Here is a 22,664-nt window from a genome sequence, read left to right as displayed (position 1 = left end):
AAATTCAAAAAATATACTATTTTAACACTTCCTAAACAACCCATAATATACTGTGATATCATTCTATATTTACCATAAATGAAACTAGAGGGGGCAGTGTGAGAATCCTTATTAATTAATGATATTAGACAATTATTAAGTATTTTCAAAATATCATATGAAATCACATATCGCGTATACAGTGTTTTAATTTGAATATGTTGAATCATTTTCCTATATAAATAATATTATATAACATTTTGAAAGTATCTAATCAATTTCCAATACCATTATAATCAATACTCACTAGAACATACGATCATTAATAACTAAAAAAATGATATATATAAAAGATGGAGTTTACTTTTAAATTTATTTTAAAGATCTAGTAATATATTAAAGAGAAGAGATAATTCACATGATTAGAAAAAACACGAAAAAAAAATGAATAAGGTCAAGTTTGGCAATTCAAAAATAATCTATCTTTTTATTTTTTTTCATCACATCATCTCTCTACTTTTCTGCACATCTTTTTATAAAAAGACAAAAAAAAAACACTTATTTAGCTCATTCCAAACAATCTCTAATTATTTTAAATATTTCAATAAACTATCACACTATTAAATTTAAAACATAAATTTAATTTTTGAGTTAAAATAATACTATTATGAATGGGTGACACACCTCACATTCCCCTAAGAATTTCTGCAATGACCCCCATCCTCTCCTTCCCTTTATATATCCCAACCCCCCTTGTGGTCTCATAGCACCCGTCTCTCTCTCTATTTTTCTGCATATCTTTTTGTAAAAAGATAAAAAATACACTTATTTAATTTATCCCAAACAATTTCTAATTATTTTAAATATTTCAATAAACTATCACACTATTAAATTTAAAACATAAATTTAATTTTTGAGTTAAAATAACGCTATTATGAATGTGTGACACACCTCACATTCCCCTAAGAATTTCTGCAATGACCCCATCCTCTCCTTCCCTTTATATATCCCAACCCCCCTTGTGGTCTCATAGCACCCGTCTCTCTCTCTCTCTCTCTCTCTCTCTCTCTCTCTCTCTCACACACACACACACACACACCATATTCTGCACTAGCAAGCAAAAATCCTACATCACCATACCTTGCCAAAAGCCACCTCCTCTGCACTCTCTCTCTCTCTCTCTCTCTCTCTCTCATACAAACAGAGCAAACACAAGTTTTGCTATCAATACCCATTCCAACAATATTACATTTTATCACCATTTTTTTTTTTTTTGGTGACAGTGTTAACAAACTCAAAAGAACCTTTAAAAAAACCGATTCAAATTAGCTACAAATGGGTAACCTCGACTTGGAATGCCGGCAAAAAGTCACTGTGACTCCATCGAAGCCATTCTTGAGCTCACTGAAATCATCTCTGAAGGAGACTTTCTTCCCTGACGATCCATTGAGGCAATTCAAGAACCAACCACCGGGTCGGAAACTGGTACTTGGGCTGCAGTACTTTGTGCCCATACTGGAATGGGCTCCTCGATACACTTTCAACTTCTTCAAGGCTGACGTGGTGGCCGGAATCACCATTGCCACCCTCGCTGTTCCTCAGGGCATCAGTTATGCCACTTTGGCTAACTTACCACCTATTATTGGACTTTGTAAGTGTTAAAAAAACTTCTCTTAAATAGCGGTATCAACCTATATTCGTTGATATTATTTAATACGAAATAATATATTATTATATTGTCGATACTGTTAATTGTCAGCAGCAAAAAATAATTTTATAATATCCAAACTAGCCGATAATTGGCTAATGAATAACCAATATGTATCTGCCTAATCTGCATCTCATTTTCATTCTAACTAGTATATTGTATTAATATCGGACGAATAAAACTTTGGCAAATATTATTGCTTGACAACTTTCTCTCCACAAAATCGTTTTGTCTGTGGTTTGATTTTTCAAAAACTGTTTTTTTTTTTTTTTTATGAGTATTAGTTTATTTTTAGTGTTTTTTTTTTAATTTTTAATTTTTTTACATTTTAAATGTACATAATCAAGTAACATCTAAAAAATAAAATAAGTTAGCTAAAATATTAAAACAAATCACTAAAAATAAACCAAAATTTAGACAAAAATCCGTGTGCATTTTTGTTCGAATTTTTGTTTGTTTTTAGTGATTTTTTTAATATTTTAGTTAAAAAATTTTACATTTTAGATGTATCTAATCTTGATGTATCTATTAAGTTTTAAAAAAATGACTTAAATATACAAAAAGTTTAATAAAGATAAACAAAAATTTGTTTTAAAATAGTTTCTAAAAATGTAAACCAAACAATTAATTTTATTTTCAAATCATCAGTGACAAGAAAAAAAAAAAAAAAGGAAGAAGATATTTATAGTAGTCTAACCAACCTTGTGAACCAGTCATATCGGTTGTAAATTGGCTAATGAGTATCAATAGTGTTACATGTACAAAATTAAAATACAAAGAAAATGTACTGTAATTTATATTTATTTTAAGCATGATCCACATAACATGCAAGATGAATCAGGTACACTTTATATTTTATGTGTTATTTTTTTGCAACTATAATTTCATACCTGAAACCAATCATATGAATGTGATTTTTATTCCAATCAGTCTATTGAGGTATATATATATCGATATTGAAATGACAACAACTCAACATATATTAGCTGATATTTAAAACCATTTATATGCTGTCAAAATTTAAGGTTATTTTATCTTATTTTATTTGGTGGAAATGCAGATTCAAGCTTTGTACCACCATTGGTATATGCAATGTTAGGAAGTTCAAAAGATTTAGCAGTGGGTACAGTTGCAGTGGCATCACTTCTGATAGCTTCAATGTTAGGGAAGGAAGTTAATCCCAATCAGAACCCTAAGCTCTATGTTCAGTTAGCTCTCACTTCTACTTTCTTTGCTGGACTCTTTCAAGCTACTTTGGGCTTTTTAAGGTCAGTTCTTGAATTGAACAAAGACTTTTTCTCTGTCCTATTATTCTTGAAATTGGATTAAAACATGTGTGATTTTTTATGTATTCATGCATGCCTGCGCGTGTTGGTAAATTTCTTCTTAAAAGACTCATGTATGATATCACCATTTTTTATTTTATTTTTTTGAAATAAACATGAGTCTAGAATACCACATGATATTTTTTATTTGTTTATTATTTTTTATTTTTATGTAAACATAGAACTTTTATTATTAAGTGGGCATACAATCAACATAGTTTTTTGAAATAATAAAATAATTAATTATTTCAAACAACCTTCTCACCAGACTCATATAATAGGCATGAGATGCTCTAGGTCTCTCTATTTTTTCTATTATTCAACACTCTTCTCACCTCATTATCCGTAAAATTTTAATTAAAAATTAATGAGTAAATTACACTTTTCATCCTCTAATTCTTAGTTACAAAGTCAAAAAATTTCTAATAAAGTAAAAAAAAAAAATCATTGAAAAAAAGTCAAACATCACACTAACTCATGATTTTTTATACAACTACAAAAAATTCTCAAGCACATTAATATTTTTCCATAATAAAAGTTAAAAAACACTAAAAAGGTCAATTCCCAAATGAGACCTTGGTTGTTGCAATTAAAAATAAAAAATTGAAGAGCAAAAGGTATAATTCATAATATATAAACCGATTTCTCATCATAAAAGTAGTTTTCATGGAGAGATAATTTGGGGAATGACAAAATACAATAGATGTGGCGAAAAAGCAGTAGTATGTTAGATTTGGTTTTAATGATGTTTGGACGGTTGTGATTTAATTTTGTTTGGAATGGATGTCTTTTGATTTGATTTTCAGGCTTGGATTTATAGTGGACTTTCTGTCACATGCAACAATAGTAGGATTCATGGGTGGAGCTGCCACAGTTGTGTGTTTGCAGCAGCTTAAAGGGATTCTAGGGCTTGTTCATTTCACTCATGCCACTGATCTTGTTTCTGTCATGCAATCTATAATCACCCAAACACACCAGGTTCTCATTTTTAATCCTTCAAGTTAAACCCATTTTAAAAAAATCTCAAAAGTACAAAAAATGATAATAAAAACACTTATTTTTATGATAAATGAGTATAAAAAAAAATAATGTGCTATGAAAGTTATGTGTGTAACAAGTTTATCATTTTTTGGCTGATTTTAATCCAAAAAATTATGCGTATAATAAAAAGTCACATAAATTTAATGTACAGTTTAGATTCATTTTACTTGTAATCACTAATATACTAAGAATGAATGTGAATTATATATTAATTCTTTTGTATATCTTTTTATGCTTATTTTTTAATTAATGAAATATGGTTGTGTTTGCAGTGGAGATGGGAAAGTGGAGTATTGGGCTGTTGTTTCCTCTTCCTTCTTACTCTCACTAGATATTTTGTAAGTACGTCCATACCCTTATGCATCTACTTGAATTTAAAAATAAATAAATAATAAATAATAAAGTAAAACCAACCATTGGTAAGAGGTTTAAGAGTAAATGGAACGAAAAGTAAGTATTAAATAATGTTTCTGCCAAACTTTCACCATTTACCCCCAAACAACAGTAACTAATATTTGACTCAAATTTCAATCACCAACAACAACAATAGTGACTCACCACAACAATAACATTTAACTTCAAAAATCTACTTCAAAAAATAGATCTAAACTATACTTTTTTTTTTTTCTTTTTTTCTTTTTTTTTATCAACAAAAACATACTTTTTTATATGAGATTACATCAATAACGAAGTGAAATGCAAAAAGTAACAAAGCAAAAATCGTAATTCCAACTAGGTTGGCAGTAAGGAAAATATTCTCTATGTGCTAGCAGATGATTTGGTGTACATCTAGGTGCCAACTTAATTAGGATCTTGATGTTTCACTGTAATACTTTTTGCACCCTCCTCTTTATTAATGTATGTTATCATACTCTGTATGTTTTTTCATCAATAAAACTTTTTCTTATTGATAAAAAAAAAAAGAATATTCAATCATTTACTAGTACAACCAAAAAAAGTTGGTGAAAACCAACAACAGTAAAAAAGCGAACAAGAGACCAACAAACAATCAAAGACCTAAGCCTCAAAAAGGGCCACACCCAAAAATCAACCCAACAACAGCCACAACCAACCTCATGCCCATCTTTGAATTAGTTAGTGAATGACATTATCTGTTGGAGAAAATACCAGAAACTAAACAATATTATTGATAAATGATGCAAAGAAAATGAGATACAAATAGATCAGGCTGAGGCACGGATATCTCGTTTTCTTTAAGGAGATCAAGCCCACTGCGGTAGGAAGAATCCAAATACCGATGCAGCAGTCACAATACTATGACTTGTCCCCTCCAGGATACAACAGCCCGACCACTTGTCGTATGGTTCAGGCCAACTCTGCACAAGATGGTGAACCCAAAGCTCCACTAATAAAACACCCTTCTTTGCTAGTAATCTCTCTTGTATAGAAAATAGCTTATCTCTATAGATAGAAAAGAGTAGACTATATATATAGGCTATAAGGACCTTACAGTTACACCAAAAATAATGACCATTAAACAAGAAAATGGTTACACCAAAATAATGACCATTAAACAAGAAAATGGTTACACCAAAATAATGACCATTAATCAGGTTCATGAATTCTATTTAACCTCCATTTATGACCAAGAGGTTACCAAAGAAATAAAACCCCATTATGAAAAAGATAAACCAATAAATAAATATAAGATATTAAAATGGTCCAACAATCCCCCACTCATTTTAATATCAACAAGGATAAAAGAGATTACCAAACAAAGATAGACTAGTATGCATCATGAAGGTGTGCTCTGCATTGAACCTTCATTAGTGAAACAGCAACCTCTACTCCAGAGTCAGTAGTGGTCTCAGACTTGAACTATGACTACTTAGGGGAAATAAAGTATTACTGCTCACACATAATAATCCAGGTGTTGACATGAGCTTTAATAGCCAGCACATTACGGCCTTGTGCTAATCCCAGTTTCATGAGCATATTTGAGAATAAGCCTAGTTCTCATAGAAAGCGGCCCCACTTTCATGCTCACATAGGTGAAATCTGTCAAGGATGTTCCTGTAATTTACACACCCCACTCAACAAGAGCTACAGAATTTCATTAAGAGTATAAAAACTCAACCCTCCAACATTACAGGACAAATGCACTTACATCATAGGGATGGATAACAAAATATTAAAGAGTGCATTTTTACAACCACCATATGATTCGTTCTTCCCATTGAACCTAGTTACAGGATCTCTGGTCCCTAGGTTGGGTATCCTCATACATGGTTTTTGATTTTATAGGCTTCAAACCCATCCCCCTCGATGTATTCCAGACCCTATCTCTCGCCAAGGCCTTGGTTAATGGATCCGCAATATTATCACAAAATCTTACATAATTCACAGTTATGATGCCATTACTCAAATAGGATCTCACATTACTGTGTTTCCTTCTAATAGGTCTGGATTTACCATTATAAAAATGATTGTTCACTCTACCAATAGCAGCAGTGCTATCACAACGAATTAACACAGGAGGAATTGGTTTTTCCCAAAAAGGAATTTCATGTAACAAATCTCTCAACCAATTCGCTTCCTCACATGCTGAAGCTAACGCTATAAGTTCAGCTTCCATTGTAGAATTAGCAATTATCGTCTGTTTTTTAGACTTCCAACATATAGCACCACCACCCAAGGTAAAAATAAAACCCGAGGTAGAGAGAGAATCACCTGACAAAGTGTTCCAATCGGCATCACTATATCCCTCAAGTACCGCAGGATACTTGTTATAAAACAAACCATAATTTTTTGTTCCAAATAAATATCTCATAATTCTTCCCATGGCTAGCCAATGATCTCGACTTGGTTTGCTAGTAAACCTGCTAAGTACTCCAACAGCATATGCAATGTCAGGTCTAGTACAGTCAGTAGCATATCTCAAACTACCAATCATACTAGCATATTCCTTTTGATTAATCACTTCTTTTTCATTTGTTACAACAGATAAGTGTATGCTTGCATCAAAAGGAGTAGCAACATATTTACAGTCTAGAAAATTATATTTCTTTAACATTTTCTCAACATAATGCGACTGATCAAGAAAAATGCCATCCTCAGTCTTGGTAACTTTAATTCCCAAAATAAAATTAGTTTCACCAAGATCTTTCATATCAAAGTGGCTATTAAGCATATTTTTAGTCTCATTTATAATATGCAAATTAGAGCCAAAGATAAGTACATCATCCACATATAGACTAATAATCACATGTGCATTCTCACAAGTTTTATAATATATGCACTTATCACATTCATTAGTCTTATAGCCATTCTCAAGCATGCAGGAATCAAATTTCTCATGCCACTGTTTAGGAGCTTGTTTTAAACCATAAAGGGATTTAGTTAGCTTACACACTTTGCTTTCTTGGCCAGGCTCCACAAAGCCTTCAGGTTGGTCCATATAAATCTCCTCATCTAGATCTCCATTTAAAAATGCTGTTTTTACATCCATTTGATGAATTTTTAAATCATGAATTGCAGCCACTGCAATCAACAGTCTAATGGATGTTACTCTAGTAACCGGAGAAAAAGTATCAAAGAAATCAAGATCAACTTGTTGCTTAAAACCTTTAGCGACAAGCCTCGCTTTATATTTATCTATAGTTCCATCCGGTTTAAGTTTTTTACGAAGGACCCATTTACATCCAATAGTTTTACAACCTGGAGGTAAATCCACTAACTTCCATGTTTTATTTGAAAGTAGTGAGTCTATCTCATCATTTACAGCCTCTCTCCAGAAAATAGCATCAGGTGATAATGAAGCTTCTTGTACCGTATGAGGAATTTCTTCCACATTGTAAAGATAATAGTCAGGGCCAAAATCTTTTTCAACTCTAGCTCGTTTACTTCTTCTTGGTTAAATTTGAAAATTTTCTTTTTCTTGAAAAACTTGAGAAGGAGTAGAAGAGCTAGGCATAGATAAAATATTTTCAGATATTATTTGACCCCCACTATTTCTAGATTTGAAAGGAAATTTATTTTCATGAAAAATAGCATCACCTGATTCAAAAATAATATTATTTTCCATATCAAAAAATCTATAAGCTGTACTATGCAACGCATACCCAAGAAAAGCACAAGTGGTAGCTCGTTCACCCAATTTAGGTCGTTTAGGATCTGCAAGCCTCACAAAAGCTAAACAACCCCAAACCCTCAAATAACCTAAATTTGGTTTATGCCCTCGCCACAACTCATAAGGGACAATTTTAGTCTTTTTGTGTGGCACTCTATTTATCACATGGCAAGCTGTCAAAATAGCCTCACCCCAAAAATTTGAGGGAGTACCTGAATCAATAAGCATAGCATTCGTCAAGTCAATTAACGTTCTATTTTTTCTTTCAGCTACGCAATTTGATGAAGGTGAATATGGTGGAGTAGTCTCATGAATAATTCCCAATGACTGAACAAAAGAGTTGAATCCTAGAGATTCATACTCCCAATGACTGAACAAAAGAGTTGAATCCTAGAGATTCATACTCCCGGCCTCTATCACTTCTAATTCTTTCAATCTTTTTACCGAATTGATTTTCCACTTCAAGAAGGAATTCTTTAAATTTCTCAAAAGCATCACTTTTATTTTTTAATAAATATACGTTTGTATATTTTGAAAAATCATCAATAAAAGTGATAAAATATCGGTTACCACCCCGAGTTAAAATTCCTTCAAACTCACACAAATCAGTATGAAATAATTCTAGCAATTCGGTATTTTTTTCAACACTTTTATGAGGCCTCTTGGTAATTTTTGCTTTACTGCAAACTTCACATTTCTCAAAATTTTTTGTCACTTTAGGAATTAATTCTAAACTACTCATGATTCCCACATATTTACTATTTATATGACACAAGCGAGCATGCCACAAATTAATAGAAGACAACATGTAAACCGAATTAGTAGATGGTTTATTAATCTCAACATTCAATTTGAACATCCCATCACAAGCATAACCCTTACCCACAAAAATACCCTTCTTGGTAATTACATATTGATCAGATTCCATAGTTTGCTTAAAACCAGCCTTATTCAACAAATAACTTGACATCAAATTCTTCCTCATGGACGGTGTATAAAGCACATCTTTTAAAGTAAGCACACGTCCAGAGGTGAATTTTAGATCAACCTCACCACTCCCAAGTATCTTGGTTTGACTAGAGTCACCAAGCATAATTGTTTTCTCATCATTAAAGGGAGTATACACCTTGAACCAAGTTTGATCATAACAAACATGTCTATTAGCACCAGAATCTGCCCACCAACCGTCCACATAATTAACCATGCAAATGTCTGTAATCATAGCCACAAATGGCTCCTCGATAAAGTTAGCCTTTGGGGTAGGTGCACGTTTTCGGAATTTGCAAGTTCGAGCAATATGCCCACTTTTGCCACAGACAAAGCATGTAAAATTTTGTGGAGGTGATGGACCTTGGTTCTTATCTGGATTAATCCACTTATTGTGAGGTTTACCATAATTCTTCATATTCTTTTTATAAGGCTGCAAATAAGCATTCTTGGAATTATGACCTTTGGGTAAGTTATTATTTGCTGAAACAAAGTTTACCTTTGTGGTAGAATTGCCATTACCCGCTTGTGTTATTAATGCATCTTGGCCTCTAGCCTCCTCTTCTACTCGGATGCGAGTGATCAACGTCTCTAAGGAAGTCTCCTTTTGTTTGTGACGCATACTCTTTTGGAATTCTCTCCAGGATGGTGGTAGCTTGTCAACAAGTCCTGCAACTACCAAGTTGTCACCAATCTTGATGCCTTCAGATCTTACTTCTGCAACTATCGTTTGGAAATCTTGTGCTTGTTCTACAACGGATTTTCCATCTACCATTTGGAAGCGAAAAAACCGACTAGCTGCATACTTTTTTGCTCCTGCCTCTTCGGTATCATACTTAGTCTGTAAAGCTTTCCAAATTTTCTTTACGGAAGTGTAAGTGGTGTCATAGTAATCATAAAATTGATCAGCAAGGCAATTTAAGAGATAAAAGCGACATTTATACTCATCTGTATTATAAGAAGCCACTTTTGCTTCATGTGCCTCATAGTCTTCATCATTCATCTCTTCGGTTGGGATTTTGTTCGGATTCTTTTCTGTAAGAACATATGCAACTTTCAAAAGGCTAAGGTAAAAAAGAACTTTTCCTTTCCACCTCTTAAAATGAACTCCTTTGAACTTGAAAGGTTTGTTGAGATCTCCAATTCCATCATTGGTTTTTTCTGGTACTTGTTCCATGTTTGATCTCCTTAAAATTGTTGGAGAAAATACCAGAAACTAAACAATATTATTGATAAATGATGCAAAGAAAATGAGATACAAATAGATCAGGCTGAGGCACGGATATCTCGTTTTCTTTAAGGAGATCAAGCCCACTGCGGTAGGAAGAATCCAAATACCGATGCAGCAGTCACAATACTATGACTTGTCCCCTCCAGGATACAACAGCCCGACCACTTGTCGTATGGTTCAGGCCAACTCTGCACAAGATGGTGAACCCAAAGCTCCACTAATAAAACACCCTTCTTTGCTAGTAATCTCTCTTGTATAGAAAATAGCTTATCTCTATAGATAGAAAAGAGTAGACTATATATATAGGCTATAAGGACCTTACAGTTACACCAAAAATAATGACCATTAAACAAGAAAATGGTTACACCAAAATAATGACCATTAAACAAGAAAATGGTTACACCAAAATAATGACCATTAATCAGGTTCATGAATTCTATTTAACCTCCATTTATGACCAAGAGGTTACCAAAGAAATAAAACCCCATTATGAAAAAGATAAACCAATAAATAAATATAAGATATTAAAATGGTCCAACATTATCTATAATCTGCAACAAGTTAAATTCTGCATCAATAGTTAGTTGAGCAGTCTAAGTGGTTGTTCTAATTTTCTTTCATGTTGGATTCCATTTATCATCACTGAACCAATAGTATAATAATCCGAAGTAAAAATATATATTTCTTGTTGGGGGTGGATTATCAAGTGTTTTTCTTTACAAAAATAATTTCTCACTGGATAATTTTTATCTTTTTTTTGGGGGGGGAGGGGGTGCCAATTTTACATGAATTTACATAACAAACAACATGTATACATGTAACCCCTACTATATCTAAAAAATGATAAACTTGTTTGGCAAATTATTTTAAAATTTAACAACAACCACAAAATTTAAAACACTCATTTTTCATGAAAACACTTTGAAATTCTTTTCCAAAATTTTGTATTTGCACAAAAATAAAAACAATATGAAGGTAATAAGTTTTTAATATCTTTTCATTGTTTTTGTTTATGAATAGAGTTTGTTGTGTGAATTCTATAGCAAGTAGGGTTGAAAATGGATCGGGCCTAAAAAATTTGTCTTACCAGACTCTATGGATCTAAATTATAATCCTAAACTTTATGATTGATAAGCAAGATAGGATGGACTGAGTTCTCCCTATGATGCTTTTTACACCCATCATGTTTCCTTTCTTGATGTAATGAGTTCTTTGTTCATCAATAAAGGGTTTTTTTTCCGAAAAAAAAAAAAAAAAAAAAGATAGGACGGACTGAGAGGGTCATCGGGCTCATATCCACTCCTAGTACTAGGTGAAAAAAATTCGTTGAAATTCATCTTGTAATACATAGTAACCTTTCTTTTTAAAGATATTAATTGGATAAAATGTTAATTGATGGTTGTTAATTGATTGAGTAGAGCAAGAGAAGGGCAGCATTCTTTTGGATAAATGCAATGGCGCCTCTAATGTCTATTATTTTGGGAAGCCTTCTTGTTTATCTCACCCACGCTGAAAAACATGGAGTTCAAGTGGTATTCTACTTCTCTCTCTCTCTCTCTCTCTCTCTCTCTCTCTCTCTCTCTCTCATTCATATGCATGTGTGTGTATATATGTCTATTAATGGTTGATTGTAAATGGTTCCTCCTCTAGATTGGGTATTTGAAGAAAGGGTTGAATCCACCATCGTTGTCTGAGTTGGCTTTTGGATCAGAGTATTTAATGACTACCATTAAAACTGGCATCATCACTGGTGTCATCGCTCTTGCTGTAAGTCTCACAACTTCTCAAACAAATAAAAACAAATAAACTAAACAGAGGATCAGACCCAAAAACAATTGATAAACAAAATTCTTTAAGAGTAAATTCCATCAACAATTTTATAAAATTTTATTCATCCAAATATACCAATATTATGTGAACTTATCTAGATCAGCATTCAGCATGATGATGTGGTTATACTTGATGCAGGAAGGAATAGCAGTGGGGAGAAGTTTTGCAATGTTTAAGAATTACCATATTGATGGCAACAAAGAGATGATTGCTTTTGGTATGATGAATATTGCTGGTTCCTGTACTTCTTGCTACTTAACCTCAGGTACACATATATATACATATATCCAAAAAATTTACAAAATCATGGAGGTGAAACTCATTTAAAAAAAAAAACAAAAAACAAAAAGAGCCCTCAGCAAAGTTGCACCCTTAAAAGATTCTTATTCTATGAGGGCCTCATTTGTAAATTAAGTTGGTTGTACCAAACCACCCTGGCCCAAACCTTGAGCTTGGGTTGGGTTGGAATGATTGGTTTAGAATCTAGCTTAAGGGTACATCATCCCACCATCCTAACTGTCTGATGGTACTTCAAAATTCTTACTACATTACGAGTTAGGAGTACATTAAATATGGAAAAACATGATTTCATGTGTGACAGAGGAACTCTAACCCTTGTCTAAGTGCTTTTTATTCTTGTATATATGTTTGTCTACTAAATAATCTCTTTTTGTGGGTATGAATTCAATTGAATTCCAAATATTTTCAGGACCATTTTCAAGGACAGCAGTGAACTTCAACGCAGGAGGCAAGACAGCAGTGTCAAATATAGTGATGGCAACAGCAGTGATGATAACACTGTTGTTCCTTACACCACTATTCTATTACACTCCGCTTGTTGTGCTTTCCTCCATTATTATTGCAGCCATGCTTGGCCTCATCGATTATGAAGCCGCCATCCACCTTTGGAAAGTCGATAAGTTCGACTTCGTCGTCTGCATTAGCTCCTACCTCGGTGTTGTCTTTGGTAGTGTTGAGATTGGCTTAGCTATTGCGGTATGTATATCTCAATCCAACATGCATTTGTCTCGTATTTTTTAATGTTTGGTACGAGGAAAAAAAAAAAAAGAAAGTCAATGGAAATGAGTTGATTTTGACAAAAAAATCATTTTTGTTTTTTTAACACAAAAAATGCTTTCCAAAACTAACGATACATTCCAAAATCTTACCAAACGCCGTCACAATTGTTGCTACCAACACTATCATTTTTAGGGTCACAACCAGTAACAGAGCCAAAATTTTCACGGAAGGAGATAGAACTAAGGCAAAAGGTCAATACAGTCCAATTTGATTTAATTTAGTCTAGATATATTTGAGCAAAAAAAAGCATAATTTACTTTTCATAGCATAGATTCAAAAAAATAAAATAAACTAATTAATCCAGTCAATCTGAGGTAATTTTCATATGAGATTTTATAATAACAACAATAATAATAAGTAAATTGTGGGGTTTTATTGGAAAAAAAAACAACAATGATTCATCCCCCTTTTCCTCCCACCCCCTTTGACCCCCTCTCTCTCTCATTGGTTACATTTTCTTTTTCTTTTTCTTTTTTTTCCTGCTCCTCCAATCACCACCCGCCACGTGACAAAGGGGGGTGAGGGGGTGACCCCCAAAAGGGGGTCCCAAGCATTATTCAAAAAAAAATTAAGGGCATATTAGAAGATATTTTGAAAATCATTGTATAAATGGCAATTTTTTGGGAAGTTAAAAGGGGGCGTCTCTGTTTTTTTATTTATTTATGGAATCCGTATTGTTGTGTGATCATTTGGGCTCATTTTCAGTTCTATTTTAATAATTTAAATCATTCACTTTTTAGAATATATCGAGTATAATTTATTGTAAAAAAATCAAATTGATTGGACATCGATAGTCCTTATCACAATTAAATACAAGAAAATATATATTGTGTAAGATATTTTTTAAAAAGTATTTTTCTTTTGCCAAAACAAAAGGAATGCTAACTTGCATGTTTTTTATTGCTATATAGTTCATTGATTTTTTTAATACTGAAATTTCAGGTAGTGATATCTTTGCTTCGGGTGGTGATATTCGTAGCAAGGCCAAGGACTTGTGTTTTGGGAAACATTCCAAACACCATCACTTACAGAAGCATTGATCAGTACCCACTTGCTAACAGAGTTGCTGGAATTCTCATCCTTCAGATCGATGCTCCTATTTACTTTGCCAACGCAAACTACTTAAGAGAAAGGTACCTAATTGATTTTGTTTTAGTTTTCTGTTTTCTAATTTTCTACGTTTTAGAAGGACTAATCTAGTACAGTTCGACTCATGAAACCCTCATCTGTAGATCAATCACAAAAAAAATTAAAAATTAAAAATCATATTGATTCGGCAATCATAGTCACCAAATTTTATCATATTTTCCAAGTCTTCAGAGAATGGATGGTGAGCTTTTTTATTATTATTATAAATGAATCGTTTAGATTATTATAACAAGATCTGTAGTGGACTCTATGGGTATGTTTGATTGGAAGGATTAGAGCATGGGATTGGGATTATTAATAATGGGGTAGGGGTGGGATTGTGAATACCACACTAATTTGATAGGATTATTTATACCTCACTATTAGTCTTGTGGAATCAAACAAGCCCTATGAGCTTTTTTATTATTATTATAAATGAATCGTTTAGATTATTATAACAAGATCTGTAGTGGACTCTATTGGCATGTTTGATTGGAAGGATTAAAGCATAGGTTTGGGATTATTAATCCGTGGGCCCAATCATCCTATGTTTGTTTTGACATTTTAGTTTAGGATTATTAATCCAATGGATAATTAATCCAACAAATTTGTAGGATTATTAGTAATGGGGTAGGGGTGGGATAACTAATACCACACTAATTTAATAGGATTATTAATACCTCACTATTAGTGTTGTGAATCAAACATGGCCTATGAGCTCAACTGCACAGTACAATTCACACAAGTGGATTCTTTAAGAAAATACAACTTTTTTAGTAAACTATTTCCAAAAACTATTTTGAGAAAATTTTCAAAAAACAACTCACATTTTAGGACACTATTGAAATTTGTTTTTGCCAAGGAAAAAAAACTACGAATTTTTTGTTTTTTTCAATATTTTATTTTGAAAAACGCAAAACCAAAAAAACAAAAATATAGCCTAATAAATAGAATGTTAACAAGGATTAACTGACACACTAAGCATGAATTATGGATCTCATTTTGGTTGTTATGTTGTTCTTAGGATCTCAAGATGGATCGATGACGAGGAAGACAAGCTAAAATCTTCTGAAAAAATTGGGTTACAATATGTTATATTAGATATGAGTGGTAAGCAATCAGTCACAAATTCACAATCCTATCTCTCTTTCTCTTTCTCTTTCTCACCAAATACATATATTAGATTTGAGTGAAAAGCAATCAATAAGAAACACATTAATCAATCTTTTAATAGATGAGACGTCTACTTATCAAGAAAACTCATTCGAATCACTGTTGCACAATACAACTTTCTCTTTAACCGATTGTAGATGTACATATATCCAAGTCTTGCTAATAAGAAACCAATTATAATGCAGCTGTAGGTAGCATAGACACAAGTGGAATTAGCGTGCTTGAAGAAGTCAAGAGAAACATTGATACAAGAGGTCTCAAGGTACAAACTTTTCATTCTTGCTATATTGATTTTATTCATTTCCACATAACTATCAAAAGTCTAAATAGTTATACCATTGATGTTTAGCTTGTACTAGCAAACCCTAGAAGTGAGGTGATGAAGAAGCTGGACAAGTCAAAGTTCATCGAAGCGATTGGTCAAGAGTGGATCTATCTGACAGTTGCAGAGGCTGTAGGAGCTTGCAACTTCATGCTTCACTCATGCAAGCCAAACTCCAAAGCAGTTGATGAATCAACTGAGAATGATAACAATGTATGATCAAAGATCAATAAAAGGGCTAATCAGATGGTTGAAATTACAAGACAAGGATGGGTAACTACACTTCTGCTACTGATATTAATTGAAATTTCAAAGAACAATAATTGGGTCTTTTTTTTTCCCCAAGCTTATGTATTTATGTAGAACTTGAGACTTCTGGAAAGCTGAAATGCAATCATGTTTGAAATTTTGTGGCACAGTGGTTTTTTGGTGGTATGTCAGTGGTTAATCCATTTGGAACAACAGAAAATGGGAGAGAAATGGAAAAAACTATGTACAAGGGATTTCCTTTTTCATTTGAAAAAACAGACAAGGAAAAGAAAATATGAAGGGAGAAAAGAAAATTCTCTTTCAAAGACCCCTTTTCAAGAAAATATGAATTTTGAGTACAAAGAACCTCGTGTCTGATCACGGGCCTTGTATGCAAGCATTGCCACTCGAATTACTTTGCTGATAAATGTGATGGAACAAAAACTAAGTTGCAATAATACAAAAAGGTCCTACACTTCCTCAATTGCATACTGGAAAGCAGCAACTTTTCTAGGGGAATCATAATTTTCAGTATCACAATCCATGCCTTTTTCACAACTTGGATGTATGGTAAGCATCTACGCCAAAGAAAAAGAAAAAGGAAAAAAAAAATCTTGAGTATATCAGATCAGCACGTGGAGAACCGGCAACAGGAACCACCACATTACTTTCACAACTGCATCACCATTTACAGTACATGAAGACCATAACACAAGTTTTGAAACACCACAAAATGCAATCACTTCTTTTTAAATAAATAAAAAAACAAGCAAACAAACAAAAACTTTCCAAAACCCTCAAGACAAGCTCAATGACAGACCTCGAAGTATTCTCTTGCTCGCATTTCATGTGACCATGCAGGAAATGTGAAGCTGGCTCTCCACTAAAACTTGGGCACCATGCACTCTATCCCCGTTCCAAATAACAGGCCTCCCATTTTAGCTTGCCAGTGATGGTCCTATGACGGATTCCAAACCAAGATAAAGAGGCAACTGAAATTGGACTAGGATTGCTTGAATAGACAAGGAAGCAATTCATGTGCACTTATGTCCACAACCACTGGATCCCTGGGGAAAAGGCTATGTAATATCAAACTGTGTATCACTGTAAATGTCATAAACTATTTACATGATATGAGGCATAAGAACATGCATAGCCAGCCTACTCTACAGGATTTTCAAATATTAGAAAGAAAAATAAAATAAAATTGATTTGGTCATCCCAGAGTTGTGAAACATGTTCGAAACAACTATCAATCTTTTCCCTTTTTTGTTACTAAGAACGAGTATTATACTTGTGCAGCCACAGACATCTTTATGACGTATTTCTACAAACATTCCCTAGTATACTAATATACTTTCCCATTTTCTCCTAACACAGAAGCCCACAACTAAATTTGGAGAAGAACAAAAATAGGGATGCAGCACAACCGAAAAGAAAAAAAAATGTAGTGTTTTGATTTGTTGAATGATTTTGGGTAAACCAAACACTGCATAACAGAATTCACTGCCATAAAGTGGTCAGTTAATAATTGACTCCCCCTCATAGTCTCTGATGTAAGATAAGCATGTTGCCCTAAAACCATTGGAATTGAGACATACGCCACCGGTACGTGATCAATTCAACAGTTAAATATCGATTCATCAATGTTAATCAGCTTATGAAATAAGCATGTCGCAATAAAAACAATACAATTGAGATAATCTTATCATACCTTTTGTACTAACCTTAACAACCTTTTAAGCTAGAAATATAGCTTATCCCATGCCGTGATGATTTTAATGTGCATGTGAGCTTATGAATGCATGCTGTGTGTGTGTGTGTGTGTGTGTGAGAGAGAGAGAGAAAGAGAGAGACCTGCACAATATTTGCCCCTTCTCAGTGGAACTGGGAACAAACCACAATTTTCGGGATAAAGGTGATTCAAATTGAACGAAGAATCCATCATTTTGTCCATGCTTCCATTTCCTTGATCCCTGACCTTTCCAAACCTGCAAAACAAAATGGCATATAATTTACAGTTAATAATCTTGATAAACTAGCCCACACACATATATATATATTTGATAACTAGGTGTCCAGGCAAACTAACGCACACCTCGACTAATCACAGGCCCTGAAGTTAACGACCGGGCAAACCACATTTAATTTGCGTTCATCCTTATATATCAAATTACTTTTGATAGGATTGCCTAAAGAGGATAATGCAAATAGGTTATAAGTTACCTGTGGGTAAGATATAATACTCTTGGGTGCCACTAAGCAAGCCGCGTGAGAGAAAGAATCATCAGCATACTGCCTAAGAAAGTCAAAACAACTGCCGTGTGTATGGGGTGATTCAAATGCCTGGTATGATCGAAGAATTAAATTTGTTGTCATATAATCTGAGATTATGTCATTGAAGCAAGAAGCTCTAAACAAGCAAATACTTTGTTTGATTCAGAATAACAAATCAACAAGGAAAAAATTCTAAAAACTGTATAAACACTGAAAATGAAAATTTGAAAAAAGAACTACCTACCTTATCAATATTGACAACTGGGGCATATTTATCATTATCTGTCTTTTCCTTATCAAGAAGAAAATAAACTCTAGCATCCACTTTAGAAGTTTCATGCCATGATTTTACAGCTGTCTCCATTGTTTCAACAAGGAAAGAGAAAATTTCTTTCCAACTTTCTTCAGCTCCATACTTCTCAGACTGCAAAAAAAGGAGATTAAATTAATTCCCTTTATGGGAATTCTTCAATATAAGATGGTTCTTTAAGGCTCTTATAGTTAAGCTGAAACATTAAAAAGAAAACTCTTACACCTCTTAATGATAAAAGCAGGAAAGACGGTAAAACTAACCTCCATAGGTGAGCTCAGCAATCAAAAAGAATTAAATGGAACAAACTGAGAGAATATCTCCTAGACGCATAAATATATATATACACACATAACAATTTATTCAGATAAAAATAGGAATCATTACTTAAAACTACTCACCAGTTCAGATTTCAAGACATCCAAGTGCTTTGCCATATCAATGTTGGATCTCATGCTTTCCACTTCTTCAGCTCGTTTTTTATCTTTCGCCAGCTGTGCAAGCCTCTTTATTTTTTTTGACACCTCTGAACTTTGCGGATTGTACTGCAAAGCTATTTGAAAGGCAGCTAAGGCCTACATTATGTAAGCAGTAGAGATATCAGCATTGGAATATTTGTTCTCGGAAAGAGGCTATGAAACATGATTGAAGAACTTGTATGCTTACGTCATCATATCGTTCCATTGCCTCTAATACACACCCTTTCCTGAAATAGCCCTGCAAGTGCAATCAGTGGCATCTCTTACTTAAAACTCGAGAAAACGAAGCAGAATGTAATAAAGAAGTCATGTACCTTTTCCCAGGCAGGGTTCAAAGTGATTGTAGTCTCGGCATCTGCAAGTGCTTTGCTGAGCTTAACCAGATTCAGAAATGCTGCAGCACGATTGCTGAAAAATAAATAAATAAATAACAGAACAGAACAGACATGTGAAGAAGAAATATTAGACATAATACAAAATGTATATATGGTTATAATTACACATATCGAGATGAAAACACGTGTTCAAAACACAACAGAAGCTTAACAATTACAAGAATTTAAGGCAAACTGTGGTTTTAAGTACAGGGATAAATGTGGGAATTCGTATAATTATAAAGACATTTTTGCCCCTGATGAGCTTCTTTTGTAACACATGTAATGTGTGGTAGTGGAGTGTAATTTTCACCATTGAGGTGGGTAATTGGATTAGATAATTTTTTAATTTTAAAATAAATAAAAAAAAGTGTCCAAATCAACTATTATGAGTTATGTCTTTCAATTAATTGCACTAGATTATGTCAATACAAGAATGGAAGACCAAAGAACCCCAACTCATATACCAAGAGAATAAGAAGAGGAATGCCAGGCAAAGGCCAACCGAAAACCCGAACAAAAGACATAATTGATTAAATGGACAATTGCAATAATGACAAAATTAATTGCCTAGGTGATGCTTATTCCTATCATGCTACTGGTCACCTGAATCTACCACTGTAAATTTGTGAGTATTTAGAACTCAAAAATGAAAAATGACAACCAAGTAAAACATTTATCCAAAAAGAAAGAAGAAAAAGGCGAGTTATATACATACCAATATGTATACATATATATTAGAGAGAAAGAGAGATTTGAAGCTTCTCTACTTTATCTTTTTTCTTTTCTCTTCCTTTTTTTTTTTTGTTGGGGGGGGGGGGGGGGGGGGGGGGTGGTGATTGTGATTCCATGAGAGAATGGAATGGTCATCCCCTCCCTCATAGAGTGGTATGATAATTCCAAATTATAGACATTTTTTTTTTTTTTTTTTTTTTTGGGGGGGGGGGGGGGGAGGGGGGGGTGTGATTGTGATTCCATGAGAGAATGGAATGGTCATCCCCTCCCTCATGGAGTGGTCTGATCATTCCAAATTATAGACATTTTCCATACCAAACAAGGGAAAAGGAATGCAAAGTCAAAATAGTCATGCCATTTCAGCTCATTCATGTGTACCAAGCATGGCCTAAATTCTACTTTCCTCTCTTTTAGAATTCTAATTCCCAAGTTCCTGACCTTAGAAACTTTCCAAATCTAAAAACCACCACAATTCCAACTGAAAGCAGCCACCAACTAATTTCCTAAGCTATCCTACATCAACTACTCAATCCATAAGTATCTGGGTCACAAATCTTTCTACAATTCCAAACAATAGAACATAAGTTGTCTTAAGGCTTTAATCAAGTTTGTACATATTCATATCACACTTAAGTCTGTTAACAATATTAGTCCCCAAAGCTAGGAACTTCACAGGTATTTTAAACGCAACAAAACCACCATCAAAATTTCCCCAATCGTCTTATTGAAAATCCAATACAATGCTCCCTCCAACTCACTTCCCCAAATCAACCCTCTTAGGAGGTCACTTTCCTACGCTTTCTCAGCAACCAAACAGTGGAAAAACAAAACTCTTTCAAAAAATTAAGACAAACCCATTTGAGTGAATCCACATTTTGAGTTAACCCACACAAAATCACACCATTACAAATACAAAGAAGAAAGAATTGAACACTTGGAACTACAGAATTGGAGGTTAGTATGTATAAACACACTAACAAACATAAACCCACAACATATACAAGTACATATATATATATATGTAGATACCTGTAAAGGGTAGGGTTAGAAGGGTCTTGCTTAATGGCCTGAGTGTAGAGAGCAGCGGCTTTGAGATAATTTCCAGCTTTGAAGAATTCATTGCCTTGATCTTTCAATGACGACTCTGATTTTGCTTTTGATTCCGCCATTTTCGTTGCGTTTTTTTGGGTGATTTGGGATTAGGGTATGGGGTTTTTGGTGTTAGGGTTTCTTTCTGTCAGTGAAGAGCCCCTGTGCAGGCTATGCTGTCAAAAAAAACCCAGGGGAAATGACAAGACGGGTAGTAGGTAAAAAAAATTTACAGAATCTTAAAACCGTATAATATTTTAATTATTAAAATTTGTAAATTTATTACTATTAATTTATAATTTTATTTTTACCTATGGTGAACTATTTTAGGAAGATGATTATAAATAATTTTTTAGTTAAAAATTAATTAAAAGTTAATTATAATTAATTTTTTATGAGAGAAAAAAATGAGTTATAATTTAGAAAGTGACCCACCTCCCAAAAGACTCCACTGTATTGTTATTCTCCTTTAAAAAAAGAAAAATGTCTTATAACTCAAATTTTATGGCTTAAAAGTGGCTCAAATGGCCAAAACGACGTCGTTTTGACCATTTTTATGTTGTTCTGTACTCAAAACGACGTCGTTTTGGCCATTTGAATTATTTTTGAGCCACAAAATTTGATCTACGTAACATTATCGTAAAAAAAAATTGAATAAAATTCCAGTTCATGGTTTGAGTTATTCGGGCTGATGGATGTGTCACCCTATTCTTGGTAGCTCCGACCCAACTTGTTATTTTTTATTTTTCGGGTAGACATAAGAACTACAAAGGAAGGAGTTATTATCACCAAATTTTAAGGCTTCGTTGCTAAGAATTTTTTTAATCATTTTGGTCTAATTAAATTTTTTTTGTTTAAGATGAATTTTTAATTTTTTTACAATTTTGTCAAAGAAAAAGTAAATTGATTTTGAATTGAATATGATATTTTGTCTTATTAATTTTTTAACTTATTTAGTCCTTTAGGCTTCATTTGGGAATATGCTATTTTAGTAACTTTTTAACTTTTTATAAAAAGATGTGTAGAAAAGTAAAGAAAGTGATGTAATAACTTATAAGAACTTTTGACTTTTTAACTAAAGCATATACTTGACAAACGAGACCTTAGGCATTAGCCACAACAATCTTGTCAAATGAAGACTAAGGCCTCGTTTGGCATGCAACACTTTTAACATAAAAGTCAAAAAGTTACAAGAAAATCAAAAAGCCTATAACTTATACCAAAAAGTCAAAGATTCTCTTTTCTCTCTATTTTTTG

General features: G+C 33.3%; 2 protein-coding genes across 4 annotated transcripts; one reads left to right on the top strand and one right to left on the bottom strand.

Moving 5' to 3' along the window:
• Positions 1 to 1,083: 1,083 nt before the first annotated feature.
• On the top strand, positions 1,084 to 16,310 carry LOC114272678 (sulfate transporter 3.1). The gene is made up of 12 exons (XM_082877542.1): positions 1,084 to 1,630; positions 2,748 to 2,955; positions 3,819 to 3,990; positions 4,326 to 4,391; positions 11,780 to 11,893; positions 12,012 to 12,128; positions 12,330 to 12,456; positions 12,901 to 13,187; positions 14,214 to 14,404; positions 15,424 to 15,509; positions 15,758 to 15,834; positions 15,922 to 16,310. The coding sequence occupies exons 1-12, from the start codon at positions 1,315 to 1,317 to the stop codon at positions 16,111 to 16,113; spliced, it is 1,953 nt and encodes a 650-aa protein (XP_082733668.1). The 5' UTR covers positions 1,084 to 1,314; the 3' UTR covers positions 16,114 to 16,310.
• Positions 15,646 to 21,623, bottom strand: TPR3 (Tetratricopeptide repeat (TPR)-like superfamily protein). 3 transcript variants are annotated; one of them, XR_014335032.1, is made up of 9 exons: positions 21,348 to 21,616; positions 19,524 to 19,617; positions 19,397 to 19,447; positions 19,132 to 19,305; positions 18,665 to 18,844; positions 18,370 to 18,489; positions 18,001 to 18,134; positions 16,964 to 17,210; positions 15,646 to 16,090 (listed from the first exon to the last, which is right to left on the bottom strand). XR_014335032.1 is itself a non-coding variant. In XM_028214397.2 (8 exons), the coding sequence occupies exons 1-8, from the start codon at positions 21,485 to 21,487 to the stop codon at positions 17,147 to 17,149; spliced, it is 957 nt and encodes a 318-aa protein (XP_028070198.2). In that variant the 5' UTR covers positions 21,488 to 21,623; the 3' UTR covers positions 16,531 to 17,146. The 3 variants fall into 3 exon arrangements, 1 of the variants encoding a protein (XP_028070198.2); XR_003632801.2 differs by lacking the exon at positions 15,646 to 16,090 and adding an exon at positions 16,531 to 16,819; XM_028214397.2 differs by lacking the exon at positions 15,646 to 16,090 and having other exon boundaries at positions 16,531 to 17,210; positions 21,348 to 21,623.
• Between the last annotated feature and the right edge of the window lie 1,041 nt (positions 21,624 to 22,664).

This window comes from Camellia sinensis, chromosome 7, assembly GCF_055761805.1.
Source record: "Camellia sinensis isolate YWXY chromosome 7, ASM5576180v1, whole genome shotgun sequence".
NCBI lineage: Eukaryota > Viridiplantae > Streptophyta > Magnoliopsida > Ericales > Theaceae > Camellia > Camellia sinensis.
Note: the sequence above shows the minus strand (reverse complement) of the source record. Positions and strands in the feature narration are given on the sequence as shown.